The sequence below is a fragment of the Chanos chanos genome, chromosome 10, assembly GCF_902362185.1.
Source record: "Chanos chanos chromosome 10, fChaCha1.1, whole genome shotgun sequence".
NCBI classification, from domain to species: Eukaryota; Metazoa; Chordata; class Actinopteri; order Gonorynchiformes; family Chanidae; genus Chanos; species Chanos chanos.
The window spans coordinates 8,786,893-8,806,469 of record NC_044504.1 but is presented as its reverse complement, the minus strand read 5'-3'; the positions used below and the strand labels follow the sequence as shown (position 1 = coordinate 8,806,469).

The following is a 19,577-nucleotide window of genomic DNA, read 5'->3' as shown; positions in this document are numbered from 1 at the left end:
CTCTTCAAAGTGACGATAAATAAAAACATGCCAACAATAACAACGACAACAACAAAAAAATCCTCAGACATGAGAAAATATTCTAGGATCAGCTAGCTACTTTTTTTTTTCTGTAGCTTGCTCACTATGGGGAAAAGGCTAGCTCCTTGTCTATACTTTGTGTTAGGCCTTCACTCCCTGGCTGTACAACTGATGAAAGGACTAACTTGCTTCCATCAAATTATGCCTTACATAATCCTATAAATATTGTTCATACATAGTGTATGTTATAAGTATGTACAATCATCAATAAAATAATAGAAGCGTTCTTGTGCAACAGCAAAATTCCTGCACAATCATACTTGTAATGCTTAAAATTAAAATTCAATATAACCACAATTACCATTAAGTGGGAGCACACAAACATAAACAGAGAAGACTCATTCCAAATCGAGGTCACTTCTGCAACAAGATCTTAATACCACTCTGTAATACACTCTGTAATACACTCTGTAATACACTGTAGCACAAGGCTCTGTGAATACAGCTGAAAAAGATTTATTGACAATTGGTTTCCAGTCAGTAAGATGATGGCTTTTAAGATTGGCATCATGTCCCAATTAAAGCAAACTGGAACAGGACAGAGGGACACACGGTTTCTTTTAAAAGTAAAGCAGAATACACTCTTTGACATTTGTACACGTTATGTTTCCCAAACTGAGCTGGGTAGAATTAAACTGACGACAAATAACCTGTCATCTCTGTGTGGTGTGTTTGTAGCTAAAAGCTCTAGTTATCATAAATATAAAAAAAAAAAATTTAAAAAAAAAGAAAACCTGGCCTAGAGCAAATCAGCTTAGTCCAGATTCCCTCCAAAGAAATGTTTGTAAAAACATCAGCTCAACTATATTTAGAAATTACAGTTTTGGCTTTGGGTTAAAAACCACCGTTTTCATCCATCCAGAAGGATTCCATTCATGAAACCCTGGTCCAGTTGTCTAATCAACAAAGACTATCTAAACCTCTAAACCACTAAACCAGCAGCATTCCAAGACACATACTTGTCCTCTTTATCCTTGGAGCAGCAATCCGAGGTTAACAAAGTTCCCGCTTCATACACAACATAGACACTGAAAGCTCTAAGCAGAGACCAGCATAATGACCAAATGCCACAGAGCCAGACAGAACTGAGGGGAAGGACAGGAGGAGATAAAGGGAATTGTGGAAAAATGGAAACTCAAGAATGAAGTTGGATACCGACCCTCGAAAAACCAGCCGACAGATCTGCTGGCGACATCCCAACGATTACGGCGGGGCCGCTATTGTCAGCGTCTTATCTGTATAACAAACCTCAATGCAGACACAAAAAAGCTGTTCCAAATCAATATTCAATTAAGTGAGATTGCCCATTCCGATTAGAGCTAAAGCCAATGGGATAAACAAGGTCAAAGCATACAGAGACTACAGGCCTCATAAATGACATTAATGGGCAAAAACGTTTTGGTTTGATTATACTCAGATAACTCAAGTAGTGATTATTTAACACAGATAGTGTCTTTAATCTCAAAGGTTCTTGGTGCTTCAAGACCCAGTGCTGCTGGACAAAAGCTATGATTTTGTCCTTTTCCAAAGAAATAAAGGCCTTTGAAGAGCAAATTCAATTGAATATCCATCACAACAGCAAAACAGCCTGTACTTTGCTACTGTAGGCTAATAATGTCACAAGAAGTCTCGGTTTCTTTTACTGTGGTCACTGACTTGGGTATTAGTAAGTTTTGACTGAATATGGGACAGCAGGTCTCGTCATTTAGAGTCTGCCTTAATCGTGGTTAAAAGACAGCAATTTTTCTGCTGTCCCAGGCAGTAGCAAACACAGACACTCACTGGATCACTGGAGTGAAAAGAGGCATTGAGAGAGAGTAAAAACGAAAGAGAGAGAGAGGGGGAGAGAGAGAGAGAGAGGGAGAGAGAGAGAGAGAGAGAGAGGGTGGGGAGTAAGAGAGTTCTGCACCCTGGCAGTCACCATTGTCATTAATCCATGTGGCGTGTGGGACCAGCAAACTCATAGTCTCAGTTCTTTCACTTCAAACGCTAGCGGAACTCTGCTTTCTTTTGAAGTTTTTTTTTTCTTTCTGTTTTTCTCTTTTGTTTATTTTTTTGTGTGTGTTTTTACGGACTCTAAATTCAAATGTCTTTTTTTTTGCCCTTTCTATTCATCTCACCCCAAAATCCATGTCTTTAATTTATTAACTAATTAACATCAGAGCTGAGCAGCATGGGGACAGAGAGAGAGGGAGAGAAAAAGAGAGACAGTGAGAGAGAGAGAGAGAGAGAGAGAGAGAGAGAGAGAGAGAGAAATGGCTTCCATAGTTGTCATCTAGAGTTTCCTCTGTCTGTTTTGAGCTTCGTTTTTAATCTCAAAACTATGATTTTCATTGCACTTTCCCAGTCAGTGATTATAATCATATGTTGTTTCATAAAAAGTAATTTAGGAAGTTTATCATGTGCTCTGCTACAGTTATTAACAACATATACAACTGTGTACAATATCGTAAACATGCACCTTGAGGTTTTTTTTTTAGATGGTTTTAATATGACAAAACATGCAACACAAATGGGAAATCTGTATATATTGTCAGAACATGCAACGTTTTCTTGATTCAAAGAAGGTGTAAAGGCCTGTGCGCAAACGTTTCTTGTTGTCAAGAAAGTGCGTCCATTGTCGTCTAAACATCCCCATCCCCTGAACATCCTCTGGACTACGCTGCTGAACTGACTCCTCTCAAATGGAAACCAGTGTGTTTTGGATTGTTATCATTCATTCTCTGTAATTCTAATTCGATTTTGATTGCATTTAGGTATTTTTTCCCTCTTCGGGTCATAAATGATTCCATCTGGGTCTGATGGACTGAGTGGGGAAACCACTGTCGCCAGCAGTGAGCAGCACTAGATCCGGCCCTGGGCAGGCACCCAGACGGAGCGAGAGGAGGGGGGGTACGACAGTGATTCTCCCGAGAGACCAGACCCCTGATGCGCTTATTCGCTGGGACGGTTCTCTTCTGCACGTCTTTTTTTTTTTTTTGGTCCTTGAAGAGCAAAGATCAGGGGCTACTGCGTATGACATGTTCTGTGTGTTTTCACACTTTAAAAATGAAGCCAAAATTGCGCGCGGTACAAAATATTTGTTAAAAGATGATTCGATAGAATCAATTAATAAAAGTACTGAAAGAAAACCAGTTTTCAAATCCAATTTGTCAGATCAACCCAGACAGCTAATTTCATTTGAATCTTGCCTGTCTTGGCATCTCTTTTCCTTTCTAATGGCGTCAGTTAAAGGACTTCGAATGTGCGAGAGCGAAAAACTTTGGTATGCTTAAGTCTTACTTTCAGTGATCATATTTCATTCCAAGGCTTTCATGTCAGATGAATAAATCTAGTTATCATCAACATTTTATGTTAAAAATCTAATTTATTCTGTTAAGTCAAAAGTTTTACATGTTTTTTAATGTGCAAGAAAGTTACTCAAAATGAACTTGCACTAGAATGATCAGCCAGTACTTTTCACTTCCATTCAGTGTCATTGGAAAATCAATTCCAGGATCACCACCTTGTATGTCTGAAATAACAAAACAGCCAAATATTGAATATTTTTGCTTATTTTGTAGAGATGCAATATTTTTTATTGTAACCAGATTATAAAATTCTACAATGTCTCTCAGGCCCTAAAGCAGTTCCATTAGAGAAGGATGCCAAGTCAACCAAATTCAGCTGAAATGATCTGTCAAATGCAGCGATTCAGAACTCTTTGGGTTCATCTAAAGCATTACAGCAAGTCCATGAACAAAAAAATAAATGAAATAAATTAAAATAAATTGTAAATTTGAAATTTTAATGGAAAAAATACTTCAAATGTAAGTCATCTACTCTTATGACTGTTACAAAATGTACATTGTACAATTTACAAATGCATTCACTTGAATGTTCAGTGATGAGAACTGGTGAAGCATGGTAACGTGGGAAGCATTTGTCAAAAATATATACAATGAGTAGCCCAGTTTCTACTCTGGCAAATTTGCTGAATGTTGAAATTGGCTCTTCTTTTAAGTCAGTATTATCCACTCATAGGCTACCTGAACACTGTATTACATGTAACTCTGACCACGTGCAAACAGACCTTAAAAAGATCAAGCGAATTGGTCTAGCAGGCAGAACGAAAATCCACCATGCCAAACAATTTCAAATGAGGGAAGAAAAACTAAAAAAAAAAAAAAAAAAACAAACAAAAAAAAAAAAAGAAAAAAAAGAAAAACCTCAAAAAACTAAATGAAAGAGTAATATGCAAAACATGAAACTTAATCAAATTGAATCCGCTTGGCGTGAGTCATGCCTGGGTTGCCACACAGTTCCACAGTCATTTCGGGAGCAGATGTGCACGCACTGAAGCTGCAACCATTTATTTTCAAGGCTCGAAAAAAAAAAAAAAAAGAAAGAAAGAAAGAAAAAAAAAAGAAAAAGAAAAGGCTGGCGAGGACAATGAGCTCCTAACCTGGACCAAATGTACGGAAAACATCTTGTTTACGCGAAATTCCCCAGCCCATTCTGCTTAACACTTCACGGCCCTTATAGACTCCAGTCTCCTCCACATCAGTGCCCTCCTAAATGGAACGCAGCACGTCAGAGGAGTTCGGTGGGACTGCTCCTCTGCTACTCCTCACTCTCTCTTACTCTCTCCGTCTAATTCTAATTAGGAGGAATTTTTTTTTTGACACAGCTGTGAAAACAGTTACATGAAACGGTTACATCATGCAGTACGGCCAAAATTTAGACTATCATTTAAACAATCCTGTTCTATATACTACTCTCTTTTTTTTTTATGTGTGTGTCTTAAGGAAAAGATTAAGAAATGTAATAGTCGATAGTTTACATGTCCTTTTTCTCTTCTGCAGAACACAGACTATCCAAGAAACACAGATGAAGTACAGTGGACCAGAGTGTTATCTCTGTCTTTGCCAGCCTGTGAGGGCTGAATCAAAGGAATAATGTCTTTTTATGAAGTGTTCCATATTCCCTCTACCGCTGGCACGCAGCTGCTCCTCTGGAGTGCTCTTACGCCGTTACCGCCGCGGGTGGGGCACATGGAGAGCTGCGCGCAGCTTCGACGACATAAAAGATAGTTCTGAAACACTGATGCTGTTCTCAAACGCTGCATTTATTTCTAAACCCACGTTTACATAGAATCTCTTGCTCTTTTCTTTTATTGTAGTGGGCCCTTAACACATTACAAATAAGACACACACACACACACACATTACTCAGCTGTTCTGTCTATGACAGTACTCAGAAATGCACTCTTACAAATTAAGTGAGAACTAGACCAGGTTCTGTGCACTGACCTGCCTGTGTTGTGTGTGTTGTGTGTGTGTGTGTGTGTGTGTGTGTGTGTGTGCATTTGTTGTTAAGTAAGTGCATATGTGTGTTTGTCTGTGTGTGTGTGTGTGTGTGTGTGTGTGTGTGTTTGTGTGTGTATGTGTGTCCATGCGTGTATGAGTGTGGAGCATGTGTCTCGTCAGCTGTGTTCTAACTCTGGTTAAACTGTGACTTCTACGCTGGTGTCTCTTATGAGATAAATGGTGCGCTCAGCGTGTTCACTCCCTCCGGCACGCCGCTCACAACTCAACCATTTTCCACCATCAAAAGCCCTCGTTAATTTAACAGAAACATTTATGACCCCAAAAGTTTGTTATATGCAAAATGTTAAATATTTCACGCCGCTTTCATCCTGGCCTTGTTAGCGTGCCACAACTCTTTTTTTCCTCCCTAAACCACTTATTTTCTTTCACCGTCTGCGGTGGGTTTGGCTGTTTGTTTGTTTGTTTTACGGCACCGGGACTCAAGTGTGATTTTGGATGATGGAATGTTCATATCCGGCGTTACGATGATGAATAGGCAGAGGAGGAAGAGGAGAGGCCCGGTCCTCGGTCATCTTCATCCAGCCGAATTTGACACTGCAGTGTTGTGTTTCAAATGGGCGTCGGATGTGTCCTGAGAGCATTAACTCTGTGAGCAGCACGTGAGTGGGAACAGCCCAAGGCCTTAGAAACATCAAAGATCCTAAAGATTCAAGAGCTGATCCATTATTTCTGCAAGCAGCCAACCTGAGAAACCAACACAAAGACTTGCCAATAGATTTCTCCCCTAGGCTGATTGTGTGTGTGTGTGTGTGTGTGTGTGTGTTTTTGAGAAGACTCCGGTGTCTGACTAAGACCAAGATGAGACACCATTTGAGGTGGAGGAAAAAACCCCAAAAAGTGCTCTGTGTATGCTTAGTTAACCACACTTTGACCCTTACAGACTAATAAGACAGCTTGAAAATAATGAAGCCCGACGCTGAAAGGACAAAAGTGACCAGAGTCTCGGGTTTATTGATTCATTATGCTCCCTGGATCATCTAAACTCAAACACTTGATATGGCTTCAACTGACTGACCGCTCCATGTCACAGGGAGTTCCCACAGATATGAGGCCTGCAAAGATTCCGCACATTCTGACATAAAGACGGCCTTGGAAGCATAGCTGAAATCGATCGAAATTCTGAAAAATTGCGATAAAACGGTGAAGTTGTCAGTGAGAGGTAAGAACGTATAATGGGAGTGAATCCTTGGGGTTGGCCTGGTAAGCAGGGTTGAAGGATGAGATGAGTGAAGTGATGACAGTTGCTCTGTTAAAGTAACACGCACTCATCCCTGAGGTGTGAGAAAATTCTTTCTCTCTCAGTCCTCTGGCGCAGTAACCCAACCTCGGTTCCGCTGTCTGGTCCTCACGGGCTTGTTTGGCCGTTGACTCAGCATGCATGCAGGAGTTGATTACAGTGTTGATTTTTTGGTGGTGGTTGGGTTTTGCCATTTATCGTTATAAAAGGTCCTTTAATGAGAGACTGTCCCTCTTTTTTTTCCCACTGGGTAACCCTTACATTAGATTCACACTCTCAAACTTGTCAGCACTACCTTTCACCCCCACAACCAAGACCGCAGCCCTTTTCTCTTCTCTCTCTCTGTCTCTCACACACACACACACACACACACACACACACACACACACACACACAGAGTTTAGTGGTTCTCAGCGCTGAACTCCATTCAGGGAATAACTGAGAAAGGCAGGGAAAAACGTACTGGGAGGGACAATAAATCTAGCTAAACGTGGAGCCAATCCCAGGGCACATAAACAATCCCTATTGTATGCTTGTCAGGGCTAAACTCTCTAGGTAATTAAACTGCTTTCCTCTGGTGTTACTGCTCCACCTTACATTTGAGTCCTTAATCCTTCACTGACAAGTGTGTCCTGGCAAAAAACAATGATTCCCAATCATTTGTAAACAGATTTACAAAATTCTGTCAAGTGCTAAAGCAGGATAATTACACAGGTATTACTGTGGAGGTGAACTTCAGCCCTGGGCTGGAGTCCAGTAACATTCATAGGAGTAGCCCAGCTACACTGAACAAAGCACTCAGCACACACCAACACACCCATACTAAAGAAACCACTCGACAGAGACCAACACACCTGCACTAAAGGTACCACTTGAAAGAGACCAACATACCTGTACTAAGCACAGCACTTGACAGACACCAACAGACCAGTAGGCAATTAAACAAAGCACTCGACAGCCACCAACACGGCTATGCTACAGAGACCGACACTCACACAGCACTGCACAGAGACCAGCCCAGTTAGCCTAAACACAGCTCTCCACAGATATCAATACAGTTACTCTAAGCACAGCACTACCCAGAGACCAACACAGCTGTGATTAACCCAGCTCTTCATAAAAAACTGAACTGTGGAAACAACTCCAGACTCCTTATGACATGTCTGAATAAGAGCAGACCTCTTAAGCTATTAATTCATTATTTACAAGCCTTTCAGAGCGATTTATTCACATAGGGGCAGGTTGTCTGGGACATGAGGGAGATGCCAAAATCATATTACTCAAGTGTGAGGACAGGTTCTCTTTTTCTTTACTCTGAACTGGAGTAATTACCCTTTGAAGGATCAGGCTAATAAGGCTTTACTACTTAGGTAGACGCATCACTTCAAAAACAATAATTAAACAGTGTACTTTAAGTGTGTTATTTAAAACAGGCATCCTTCAGCCAATTACAAAACCTCAAAAGCCTTTAAAACATCCAAAGTGTTTTCTTTGATAACAAACTGACTCTACAAGCCAATCCAATTTAATGTGATTCAAAAGAGGAAATGAAGCAATGTAATGTGAAAGAGCTGCGAAGTCTCGGAAACCTGCGTTCACACAGCATACAGGTTCATGAAAGGGTTCATGAATTATACACAGCAGGGACATTGTCGCAGTATTGACTAAACCCTCAAATTAGACTCTATTTGAAAAATACCAGCAAAACATGGTATAGCTCACAAAAGCCAGGCTCCTTTGAGAAAGAAAGAGAATATATCATTTTTTTTTAAAGGGGGTGTTAACAGTAAACAGTCTCTTGTCTCAACAAGGAAAACTTTATTCCCTGAATTTTTGAACACTATCCATCAACCAATCACAGCTTCACAGAGCTCCACCTCACTTAATAAGGCCAAGTCAAAATCAAATGAGTTTTATTTCTCCCTCACTCAATCAGGAACCCACCTAACCTTACCCAGACTGCAACTCTCTCGTTCCCGTTCTCCCATTGGCTTACCTTAGAGATGTCCTGACCGTCGACGAGCACTCTACCCTGCTTTACATCATAGAAACGGAAAAGCAGACGCATGACTGTGCTTTTCCCTGATCCTGATTGGCCGACCTGGAACACAGGGTGAGACCGGTAAAGGGTGAAACTGGACCAAACTGTAAGGACCACTGTCAGTCTAACAGATTTCTTATTAGGTTTAATCAAAGGGTTATTGTTGTGCAGACTTACCAGAGCTACGGTCTGTCCAGGCATGACAGTGAAGGACACATCTTTGAGGATGTCTTTCCTGTAGAAATGACAGAACATCACAGCAGATATGTCAACATTCTTGTTGACAGCATATCACAGAGTGATCAAACTTTGAGATATTCCAATCTAAAACTGTCACTGGGGCGCTATTTTCAGCAAATATACCCAAAGAAATTGGGTCAAAATAAAATGAAAAAGAAACCAAACAAACAATGTACTGCATTGGTGTACGATGCTTTTGTTCTTTCACTGATGCTTGGAAGAGCCTACCCTTCAATATAACTGAAGTTCACATTTTGAAAGTCCACTCTCCCCTCAGAGAAGACAAGATCTCCCGCGTTCACATCATCTTTCACCTGGCGAACAGGAGAACATCTGCCAATGAGAATGAAAGGGCGACACGGAAACACAGCGCCCAACCACCGTGGAGAGGCCAGAGATAGCATAACAAACTCTTACCAAGAGGAGAGGGTTGAATTAGTTCACAAACAAAAGTAAAATTAAAGAGTAAACTTGTTGAGAATACCAACGACAACCCTGAAGTGACTTCTGATGGTTTAGGCCATTTTCTCCTTTAAGAGCTCCACAACCGGAGCGGCTACGGTCTTAAAAAAAAAAAAAAACTGTTCTGAACATCAAATAATGCCTTGGTTTGGATATTTCCATATCAATGGGATCTAAAGAGGCTTTGAATACTGGGTCCTGTGCTTGGATGTTGGCCGTGTGTGTTTTTTGGGGAGACTTTTTCCCACAGTAAGAGGAGGCTGGGGTGATGGGGGTTGGACCCCATCTGACACACAGTGAGAGAGGGGTGTGAACTGGCACGGTAGCCCAAAATCTGCTCCGCTAAAGGAGCTTTATTCAACTCTACACATGAGAGAAAGACCCCAAAACTCACCTCAGTCTCCTCTGTCAAGAGCTCGAACATGTTCTCCATGTCGACAAAGGCGTTCTGGATCATTCTAGATAACATGTCTACAGTCAATCTGAGGGCATGACATTCTGCAATTAATGTCTTATTAATCTGACTCGTGGTTTCCTGCGTTGACTCACCTATAATATGTGCCAAACCAGTTTAGAGGTGTATACAGTTGGATGATATAGGTCCCAAAGAGAACGTAGTCACCAACCTAGAGGAGACAGAGTTGAGAAATCAAAAACACACACACATAAATCATTTCCAGACAAATCCAGAGCAGCACGACGCCTCATTAATTCCAGGTTTACAGAGACTCTGAGAAAAGACAAATGCTTTAGCCTGATGCATTTAAATAAAAAGTCTCATAAACCCAGAAGAATGAAACAATAAAGATAAACATTGAAGGTGAATCACAGCAGGACAAAAAACTGGGGAAATGGAGGTTATACTTGGAACTTGTCCTGAGTGACAAAGTATGCACAGAGCAGCGATCCAGCCAGTAGGCCTGATCCAATTATCAGGTTCTGGGTTTGGTTAAGGAAGGCCAGGGAGGCATTACTTTTCCACTCTGACACCTGTAGAAGACATCAACATTTCCTGTGAACTTCGATGAATCAGCAAATTTGACTTTTGTAAAGAAACTGAACCTCTTAAGAAAACAATCCTGCTACTCCGAGACAAAGCAATAACAATACCTGATACTTCAGGATAGCTTCCTCAAAGCAGCGTACTTCATAACTTTCAGAATTGTAGTACTTTACCTGCAAAGACAATTTGTGATGGTCTCATCAGTCACAGAACTGAATCTTGTGAAGTTAAATGTTGTATGTAATACTGGAATGTGGGTAGAAAAAAAAAAAGCTATTTTGCTGTACATCTGTAACTTACTGTTTCAAAGTTCAGAAGCGAGTCCACAGCCCTGGACTTGGCAATATTGTCCTGTGTGTTCATGTCTCGTCTGTGCTTTGTTCTCCATTCTGTGATGAAGATGGTGAGAGCTGGGAGGAAAACCTAGTGTTAGTTTATGAACAAACTTATTCCCCACTTACCAACTCATACGAAACTTAAGTGCTATAATCCCTGTAGATAGTAGGCGAACTTAGTTCCTGAAGGCTGGTATGTGCTTGGGTTTTAGTACTTCAAACTCAACTCAGTGAAGTCATGAGACAACATTCAAACCCTGATAAGCCATCAGATTAAAATATTTTCATAAAAGCTGCCTGAAAAAGGCCAAACCCTTTCATTTTGCTTGCTGTAAACTGAAAGTTAAAACTCACTGAGGTACAGGATCATGCAGACCAGAACGATCAGGCCAAACCAAGCGTTGAAGTTGGAAACAAAGTAGAGGATGGCAATGATGATGTCAGCAATGGTGGGCACAATGCTGAACACAATGTAACTGTGGAAAGGTCAAAGATCACAGTTAGCAAGTTTACTGTTGTACACCACCAGAGAAATACAACAATGACAGAGAGACAGGGAATCTCTCTCTATCTCGCCGAACGATAAAAGACCAGAGACTTTTTGGAGTTTCGGAATGAGGCGAGAGCACATACTCTAGCAGGTTATTGACAGACGAGGTACCACGGTCAACGCTGCGTAGGACGTCTCCTGTGTGTCTACTGAGATGCCAGCGCAGGGACAGGGCGTGCAAGTGGCCAAAGAGACGTAACTGGACCACGCGGCTGGTGTACTGCTGGACCCGCGTCCACAGGAAGGAGCGCACGTTACTCACGAACCCTGATGTCCCTGAGGATGAACAAAGCCGGAGGATGAGAACTGGCACAAGGTTAAGCAACTTATTTCAATTGTGCATCTATTATTATTATTATTATTATTATTATTATTATTATTATCATTATCAATAGATCTATTGTTAATAGACCAATACTATTTGCCTGGTGAATGGCAATTTCAATAGTGTTAAATGGTGCTACACTTACATCAACACAAATTAGTCTCTGAACAAATGAATCATCTCTAACCTGTTTCCATGACACACAACACAGTTTTCAGAGCTGGTCAGAGTCATAATTTACCGTGAGTAAAACTGTAGAGGGTTTTGCCCTTACCTGCCCCCTGGCCTTGCAGGAACTTGAGAAGGACGTACACACAAACAGTAACAGCCACAGTGTTCCAGTTCTGTTTATCAGACAGCTCGTTCACTGTGGGAGACAGTGCAGAGAAACAGTGGGGAAGTCACGTGAGACGTCACATCTGCTGAATGAACTTGGAGTTCAGCAGCGTCTTTTAGTGTGGTCAGCAGAGAGAAGGATTATCTGAACTACGCTTTGGAGCCGACGGACCGGATGTGGAGTTCTTTTCGCAGCAGTCCATCTCTGAGCTGAGACGGCCTGTATTTTCATCTGTATTTTAAACCAAAATATAATCTTAAAACGAACCCGAATCTCAAATCTTGAACTGAAAAACAAAATACCAGTCATAAAAAGACTGAATTTATAGACAAAATTGAGACTCTGTCAACAGATGTACCGACGGAATAACGTACGGCGTCCATGATCTTGGTGGTGGTTCTAAAGTTAAGGAGGCTCACGCAAGTCATTCCTGACATATGATGTCAGAGTTAATGAATATCCCCCAGGAGTTTCTCTGCACCAGTTCACAAGAGGCTGTTCAGCTTTTAGTCTTCTTTTATAAGCAGAGACCGTGACTTCTCCTTCACTTAACACACGAACAATAAAATCATATGTGAAGCTAATACCTCCCCTGACACAAGTGACTTTAATGCTGTGCTCTCATACGTTGATTTTTTTTTTTATTATTATAATTTTATTGGGTTCAGAAAAGAACTGCTAAATGAGTCTGAATGAAAACGAAATTTAAGCAATGGTATGTATTATATTATTTAGGGCAGGCTTTTTTTTTTTTTTTTGTCTTTAGGCTGAGGGGTGAGACAGACAGGGGCCCGTTTTCATTCTCATCGGCATTCATGACCATTTTGATTGTGGACTCGGAATCACTTGGAAAAGAAAAGGTGAAGGAGGACTGGAGAGAACGGGGAAAAAAAGCAGCGACGGAAAAAGCCCGGAGCGAGAGCAAAAACACTTTCTCACTTTTTTTCTAGATGGGCTGTGGGGCGGTGAGGGGTGGGGGGTGGGGGGCTGGACACAGAGAGCTGATTTCCAGCCTTGGCATGGGGGCAGAGAGGGCGGCGGACAAAAAGTCCCTTGTACCAGTGTGTTAACTCCGTTAAAAGCTCTTAATGCCCCCTAATCGTGACTGGCAGGGTTGGTGACCTCCCCTATCACCCCCCAACCTCAGACTGCCATACAAAAGCCCACTTTTTTCTAAGACCTGCTTTCATGTTCCTCCAAATGCCAGACTGCTGCTCCTGTCTGGTGAAGTGGCATGAGCAGACTACATCACTGCAGCTGAATTTAGTTAGATTCTCTTGCAATATGGAGCATTAAAGAGAAAGAAAGCAAAATGGAGAAAAATAAAAGGATTATGATGGGCAGTGAGGGAGGAGGGACAAAAAGAGAGGGTGAGAGGGAGATGAGAGAGAGAGAGAGAGAGAGAGAGAGAAAAGACAGAGGGAAAGAAAGAAAGAGTAAGAAAGCGCCTCAAGCTTTTGAGAGGTTTGGCATAGCTGGGTTTTGTTCCACGTCTCCTTTGTGAGAGTGGGTTGCTTTTTGGCTTAGGAGAGCACGTCTTTGACCGAGTCCACATCCACAGTTAACCCAAGAACTATCGAGGGACGCAACAACACGCACATGCTGCGAGAATCCTGACATCTGGACAGCTCTCTGTTCTTTTATTTATCTTCCAGCAACTTAACACTCTATTGCTCAGTTTGATGATACTGAAACATCACTTCGTCGTAACCATCTATGTTATAAATTATGCACTGAATTTTCTATTAAACTCCATAACAACAACTTAATACACTTAAAATAAAAACAAAAAAAAACAAAAACAAAAAACAAACAAACAAACTGTGAAAGAGAAAGAAAAAATAATTTAAAAAAAAGATTGAAAAAAAAAAAAAAAACCACCACCACCAACAACAACCCCTAAATCATTATATTTCAAAATTCGCCATAGTCCCTTTGCCACAAGTCCTACATTAGATATGTTAAAATGCACTGCACCCTACTGTGTCGTTTCGGTACTACAACCTCTGCTGCATACTTGAACCAATCAAAAGTGTATTGTTTAAATGTAGAAAAATAAGCTTTTGTAACCATTCTCACATGAAATGTATAAGAGTTATATAACACACGTTCTTTATTCTAGCATGCTCAATCATTAGAATGCTGAGTTCTTCCACAGAGAAAAGAAAGGTCATATCTCACCTATATACTTGTTGTAGATGGGCACGTAAACATTCAGAACTCGCTCTAGGCCCAACAGACCCATACAGATCAGAACCAAACCCTGCAGCAGAACATTCCCTCTGAGCCACATATACGGAAGGAGCAGACACACCTTCCTCCTAAAGTCCTGCCAGGTAGACTGGGACTGCTTTGGACTACGGCTCTCCCCTTGTGTTTTACCATCACCGCTTTGCTGTATTAAATAGTTATGACAAGGATTATAACAATAATTATGCGTTAGGACAGACTGATCTCTTACCAAGAAGCATTTCACGTGTATTCAGCGTGGGATATCATTTCGACTGATTGTATTGGAATGTCAGAAACAAAACGTTAAATATTTCTGTGTTAAAATATCTTTCAGCCGTTTCTTTCGTGGGTCCCTTTGGCTGATAACAGATGACTCAGAATGATCACTCACATATAATCTTAAACCCGTTTTGTTCGAGGAGGACAAAGTATTTTCTGTTTACCATGAAAAAGTTTGTGCTAGTTTTGTGCGACTGTATTAACACTGACTGGGAGGACTTCATCAAGTACAGTATTAATAGGCTATAAACGATAACACTACAGCGACACTACACCTCATTCACTAAATAAATCTTACCTCTACAACCAATGTGAAAGCTGTTTGGTTCCTTTTGCCCTTTACTCGTTTACTTGCCATTGAACGTATTGTCTCCCTTTAAGCTATGAGGTAACATCAAGCGTCTCCTTTATACATTATTACCAATCATTCATTACTCCTCTTTGTCAGCAGTCATGCTTAAAAGTATCGTGCAACATAAACCGGTTGTTCTCGCTCTCTCGTTGTCATTTTAACTGCATGTGTAAGCGTTTTTCGGTGTTTTACGCACAAAGCGGCACAACACGCAAAAGGCAGCGAGGTTTAATTCTTTCAGAGAGTTATATGACTAATAACGTTATAAAACTTAACTAATTGGAAGGTATCGTGAAGCACTACTTCTCCATGTTAGTTATTAAGTTAGTTAGTAGTTCACATCACTGTACGTATGCTACAGGAGTAACGTCTCTGAATGTTGTTGCTGTTGTGTCATATGGGTTGTACTCACATGACTACTATTGGTCATGTGAGCGGCACTGCATTTCGTGTAAAGCGATTGGTTAAACGAAGCTTTCCGAATCTGATGTTTGACTCAGCTTCATTTTCGGAAAAGGTTTACGTGTACGCCAAACGTTGGGATTTCAGTTTTCGAAGCTACGTGCGTTACTGACATCTGTCGGAAAGAGGAGGAAAAGACACCTACTGCAGCGGATGGTGTTAAGGAATGTCATAGTCTTTGACTGTGTAACAGTGAAATTTACGCGTGAATGTCCCGCTTCCTATTTTAGTGCATCTTCTTTAGACTTTTAGTTTGAAATGTGGTGTCGACAGTTGTGGACACTAAATGGGCACAAAATACTGCTAGTGGGCTGAGGCCTAACACTGTTCATAACCTCTGATAGCACGTATAAAACAGTTTTGAAATAACCTTTACGCCAACTACCGTTTTAGCACCCTCTTAAAAATGATGATCCATTGCGTGGCCTCCCAATGAAATACACCTGTCCACTCCAGGAAAAGGTAGATACAGTTACAATAGCGATCAATTCACATGGCAATCAAACAATGTTTATTGTCTGTGCATCTCTTTAGCAGGCCTCTGGAGTGTCCAGAGACTAAAAAAGTTGGAACTTTCTCCAACACTTCCGATAACTGGTGCAAAAGCGTCTTATGGTGTTTTTCCAGGAGAAATAAGGATACAGCTCAGAAAAGCATGAGACAGGTGAGAGCAACAAAACCAGGTAGTGCGGTCTCACTAAGGAGGAGACAAAAAAGTAGTTCTATTAAAAAAAACAAAACAAAACATTTTTCCAGATTTAAGGAACTATGACAAAACAGGTGAAACTTTTATATACCACTGTATATAAACTGTATATACCACTGTAACATGCAAATGTCCAACATGATTTTTGAAATTAAATGACCCTTTAAAAAATCCCTGTGGACTGTACAAAAAAGTTAGTTATTTTGCATATTTACATATAATTACAATCTTCAATATTAGCAAGACCGGTATGACTTGAAAGAGTCTGATTCTAAACATTCAGCTGGTATGGATTTTGTATTCACAGGCAGTCGCTGGAATGATGAAAGGGAAACGGCCGTAAAGGGGAGACTGATGACATTACTGTACAGGCTGACCCCAAAATATTAATTTACAGACAAGTCTGCGAGAGCGAACATCTTAATTTTTCAAATCTGCTAGAGCTAACATTAGTGGTTTTTCCACATATAGTGTATTCCTCTAGATGGTCCAAACAAGATAACTGTTGTTATTCACCTCCACATTTCTTTTATTTCTCTTAATGTCATAGCAGACATGGCTTTAGATCTTTATGATGATATACTAATACATGTTCATGTTTTTGGTATGTTCCTTATGCTCAGTGGTTTGATACTTAGTAGTTGCCTGAGTTATGATGGGACAACTCTGCAACGTACAATACATTGTTGTGCTCCACATTTCTCTGTGTACACAGGTTCAAGATTTATCTCTTCATTTTTCCTTTGTCCTCACTGAACACTGTTCCTGTTCCAGTTCTCTTTATTCACACGGGAGGACAGAGAAATGTATCCGCCATTCCAACACAGCACAAAAGAGAAAAAAGAAAGAGAGAGAGAGAGAGAGAGAAAAAAAAAGAAGATCGAAGCTGAAAAACAAGAGGAAGAAAAGCAAAGAAATCTGTCTGCGTGTGTGTGTGCGTGCGCGTGCGTGTAAGTGTGTGTGTGTGTCGGGAATGAGGATGAGAACAAAAAGAAGAGTATGGAGAAATCTGATCATCTCAGGTCTCTCAGTGGCCTGCTCTCAGTGACGGGACAGTTAGAGATCTACATTATCTCTTTTTACTCTTTGTGTGTGGTTATGGGCTGCCTGGCTGACAGCTGGTCATTACACAAGCCTTTGTCCAGGCCTGCGCTTGAGCCCTGTCCATCAGGCAGCTCATTTCTCTCATGCTTTGTTGTTCCTTCTGTTCTTATTGCCAAGCCCAGTGGGAACGCTCGCACTCGTCCGCGCCTTCTTTCACTTGAACTGATCCCTCTCTTTGTAATCCGTCTGAAGCAGGAAAATGCAATTTAAGGGAAGAAGGTACGAGTGAAAAAGGAGGGAAAAATCAATCTAAACCACAAGGGAAGCGTATGCCGATGGAGAATGAGCTGCGGCATTTTGAGAGATGATGGGTAATTTCGATTCGGGGTGAAACGTGAAAACTGGACGGGGTTTATTCGAGCTCAATCATTCTGTTTGTTCTGAAATAATAATAAAAAAAAAAAAAGAACTTGGTCGTCTCTTTTACATTTCTGTTGTAAATGCTGTCTGTAACTTACTCAGCGCAGTCCCCTCTTCCAAAACTGGTGCACACAACTATGAGAGCTGCACCTGTTTATCAATTACCTGTCTGTCAGTTCAAACTTAAAAGCCATACAGGGATATTGTAGCAGAGAGAATTTTTTACTTGGACCAGGGTGGTAGGCATAGAAGCTCAGCGTCCATGATAGTGTGAGGTAGAGAGGCATCTGTGTGTGTGTGTGTGTATTTTTATCTTTTCTCGGCCAGACAGAGCTGTCCAGATCTGAGACTGTGACATTAGTTGTATGGAGATGCTGTTGTTTGGAGGAAGTTCATATTTTGCCCCCTGCCTCAGGGACAGGTCATCCCACCCAAAGCTTGGACACTCTGCACTGTGTGATGCCTAATGATCTGTAAATATGGATTAAAACGGAGCAATCAGAATGCAAGGACAACTTCAGTAATCTGACCCGCTTGGGTTGCTTCCGACAGTGCATTCAGTCTGTTTGCCCCGTTATTCGACTGGATCAGTGTTCGCTCTGTTTCACGGACACATATCCTCACGTAAACACTGCAGCGCCATGCTTTCTTCCTATGCCCACCCGACTGAGATCACAGACAGGGGAAGAGAGAGGGCAGGGTTATCTCCGTCAGAGCAATCCAACCTTCTGACATTCACTCAGGCCGCTGTAGAGTCCGCGGTGGTGTTTCTTCGTGCTGTGTGGAATCACAAACAGGATAAGATCTCATCAGACTAGCCCAGTCTTGTTACACTCAATAGGTTTTCTTCGGTGTCTGTGAGCTGTCCCTTACTTGTTCTCATGGTGCTTACATAGGCTGATGTTATCTCTGACAGGCTTTTATGAACACATCCAGCACAGAATGACCATTGGCCGAGAGAGAGAGGTTTTATCTGAAGAGACACTCCGTCCACATGGTCTTCTAATGTCCGTTTTTCTGTTGCTTCCTTAACAAAGTAGTTCTGGGCGATTTCTTACTGCAGCTCTCATGATGTGGATGTCCTCCCACTGTCATTGGGCACCTTAGAGAGCTGATGACAGGGCTTGTCTTCAGAGTAGCAATAAGTAGAATTCAGGTCCTACCTGTGCTGGAACAGGCACTTACTCTTTGCAGCGAGAGCTATTTATGTTGTGTCCACTAGGGGGCAATATGAGTCCATGAAAGTAATTGAGAGAGGTCATTTCCTACAGTTACATGTCTTACTCTCATACCTTTCCATTATTTCAGTGACATCTGGGCACAGGATCATAATGAGATCAGTGAGGTCTGGAGTTACTTTCTGTGGCTATTCGTGTTTCAGTGCGAGTAAATGCCAAAAACAGAACTGCACTGGATAGTTAAATTAAACATTCCGTCCTTGCCATTTCCAACAGGAAAAACAGTAGATTTTGACCAACACAGTAGTCTTGAAAAGCAAAGCTGTTTCTGTTCAGAAACTAAGACAAAGGAATGCTAGGGCAGTCTTGTGGAAAGACCCTCTCCAAGGGAGCTCTTCAGTCATTTATCACAACAGTGTTTGATCAGCAGAGAGTCCAGTGATTCCCATTTGAATCTGGAGAGGTCCTAGACAAAAGTTGTTGTTTTTTGTTTGTTTGTTGGTTTGTTTTTGTGTATAGCAAGCCTGAACAAATAGCAGAGCATCTGGATTAGAGATATGGTTGAAACTCTTCTGTTTGTTTATCTGTGCAGCAACTTAATGCTAATTACTTTTCTATTCTGTGATTCTGACAATTATGAAGACTGGGAGCAGAGTCTTATTAAACAATGAACAGACCAGTATTCCCAGGGAAGCACACAACTCCTTCTCAGCACATCTGTTTCTTTTATGCCGTATGAGTAGAAAAATATAGTTGAAAGTATTTAAAGATTGGTGTTAGACCAAGGAAATATTTCGCACCTGGTACAGCATTGTTGGGTTTATTGTAATTCATCACAATCACTTGCCTCTTCTTGCTTGTTGTTAACTACTACTAAGTTAATACCAACATGTCAATCTGGTGATTGCCTGATCTTTCAAGAAA

The 19,577-nt window shown here is 41.2% G+C and overlaps 1 protein-coding gene across 1 annotated transcript in view; it reads right to left on the bottom strand.

The window, feature by feature from the left end:
* Nucleotides 1–19,577, bottom strand: part of abcb6b (ATP binding cassette subfamily B member 6 (LAN blood group) b) — a 29,712-nt gene that overhangs the window by 6,229 nt on the left and 3,906 nt on the right. Inside the window, exons 3-14 of the mRNA XM_030786668.1 lie at nucleotides 14,162–14,343; nucleotides 11,918–12,010; nucleotides 11,402–11,594; nucleotides 11,123–11,244; nucleotides 10,734–10,843; nucleotides 10,541–10,606; nucleotides 10,295–10,420; nucleotides 9,980–10,056; nucleotides 9,825–9,888; nucleotides 9,197–9,282; nucleotides 8,906–8,963; nucleotides 8,684–8,788 (exon numbers count right to left, since the gene is read on the bottom strand). Of these exons, the coding sequence (XP_030642528.1) occupies nucleotides 8,684–8,788; nucleotides 8,906–8,963; nucleotides 9,197–9,282; nucleotides 9,825–9,888; nucleotides 9,980–10,056; nucleotides 10,295–10,420; nucleotides 10,541–10,606; nucleotides 10,734–10,843; nucleotides 11,123–11,244; nucleotides 11,402–11,594; nucleotides 11,918–12,010; nucleotides 14,162–14,343 (1,282 nt within the window). The remainder of the gene's footprint in view (nucleotides 1–8,683; nucleotides 8,789–8,905; nucleotides 8,964–9,196; nucleotides 9,283–9,824; nucleotides 9,889–9,979; nucleotides 10,057–10,294; nucleotides 10,421–10,540; nucleotides 10,607–10,733; nucleotides 10,844–11,122; nucleotides 11,245–11,401; nucleotides 11,595–11,917; nucleotides 12,011–14,161; nucleotides 14,344–19,577) is intronic.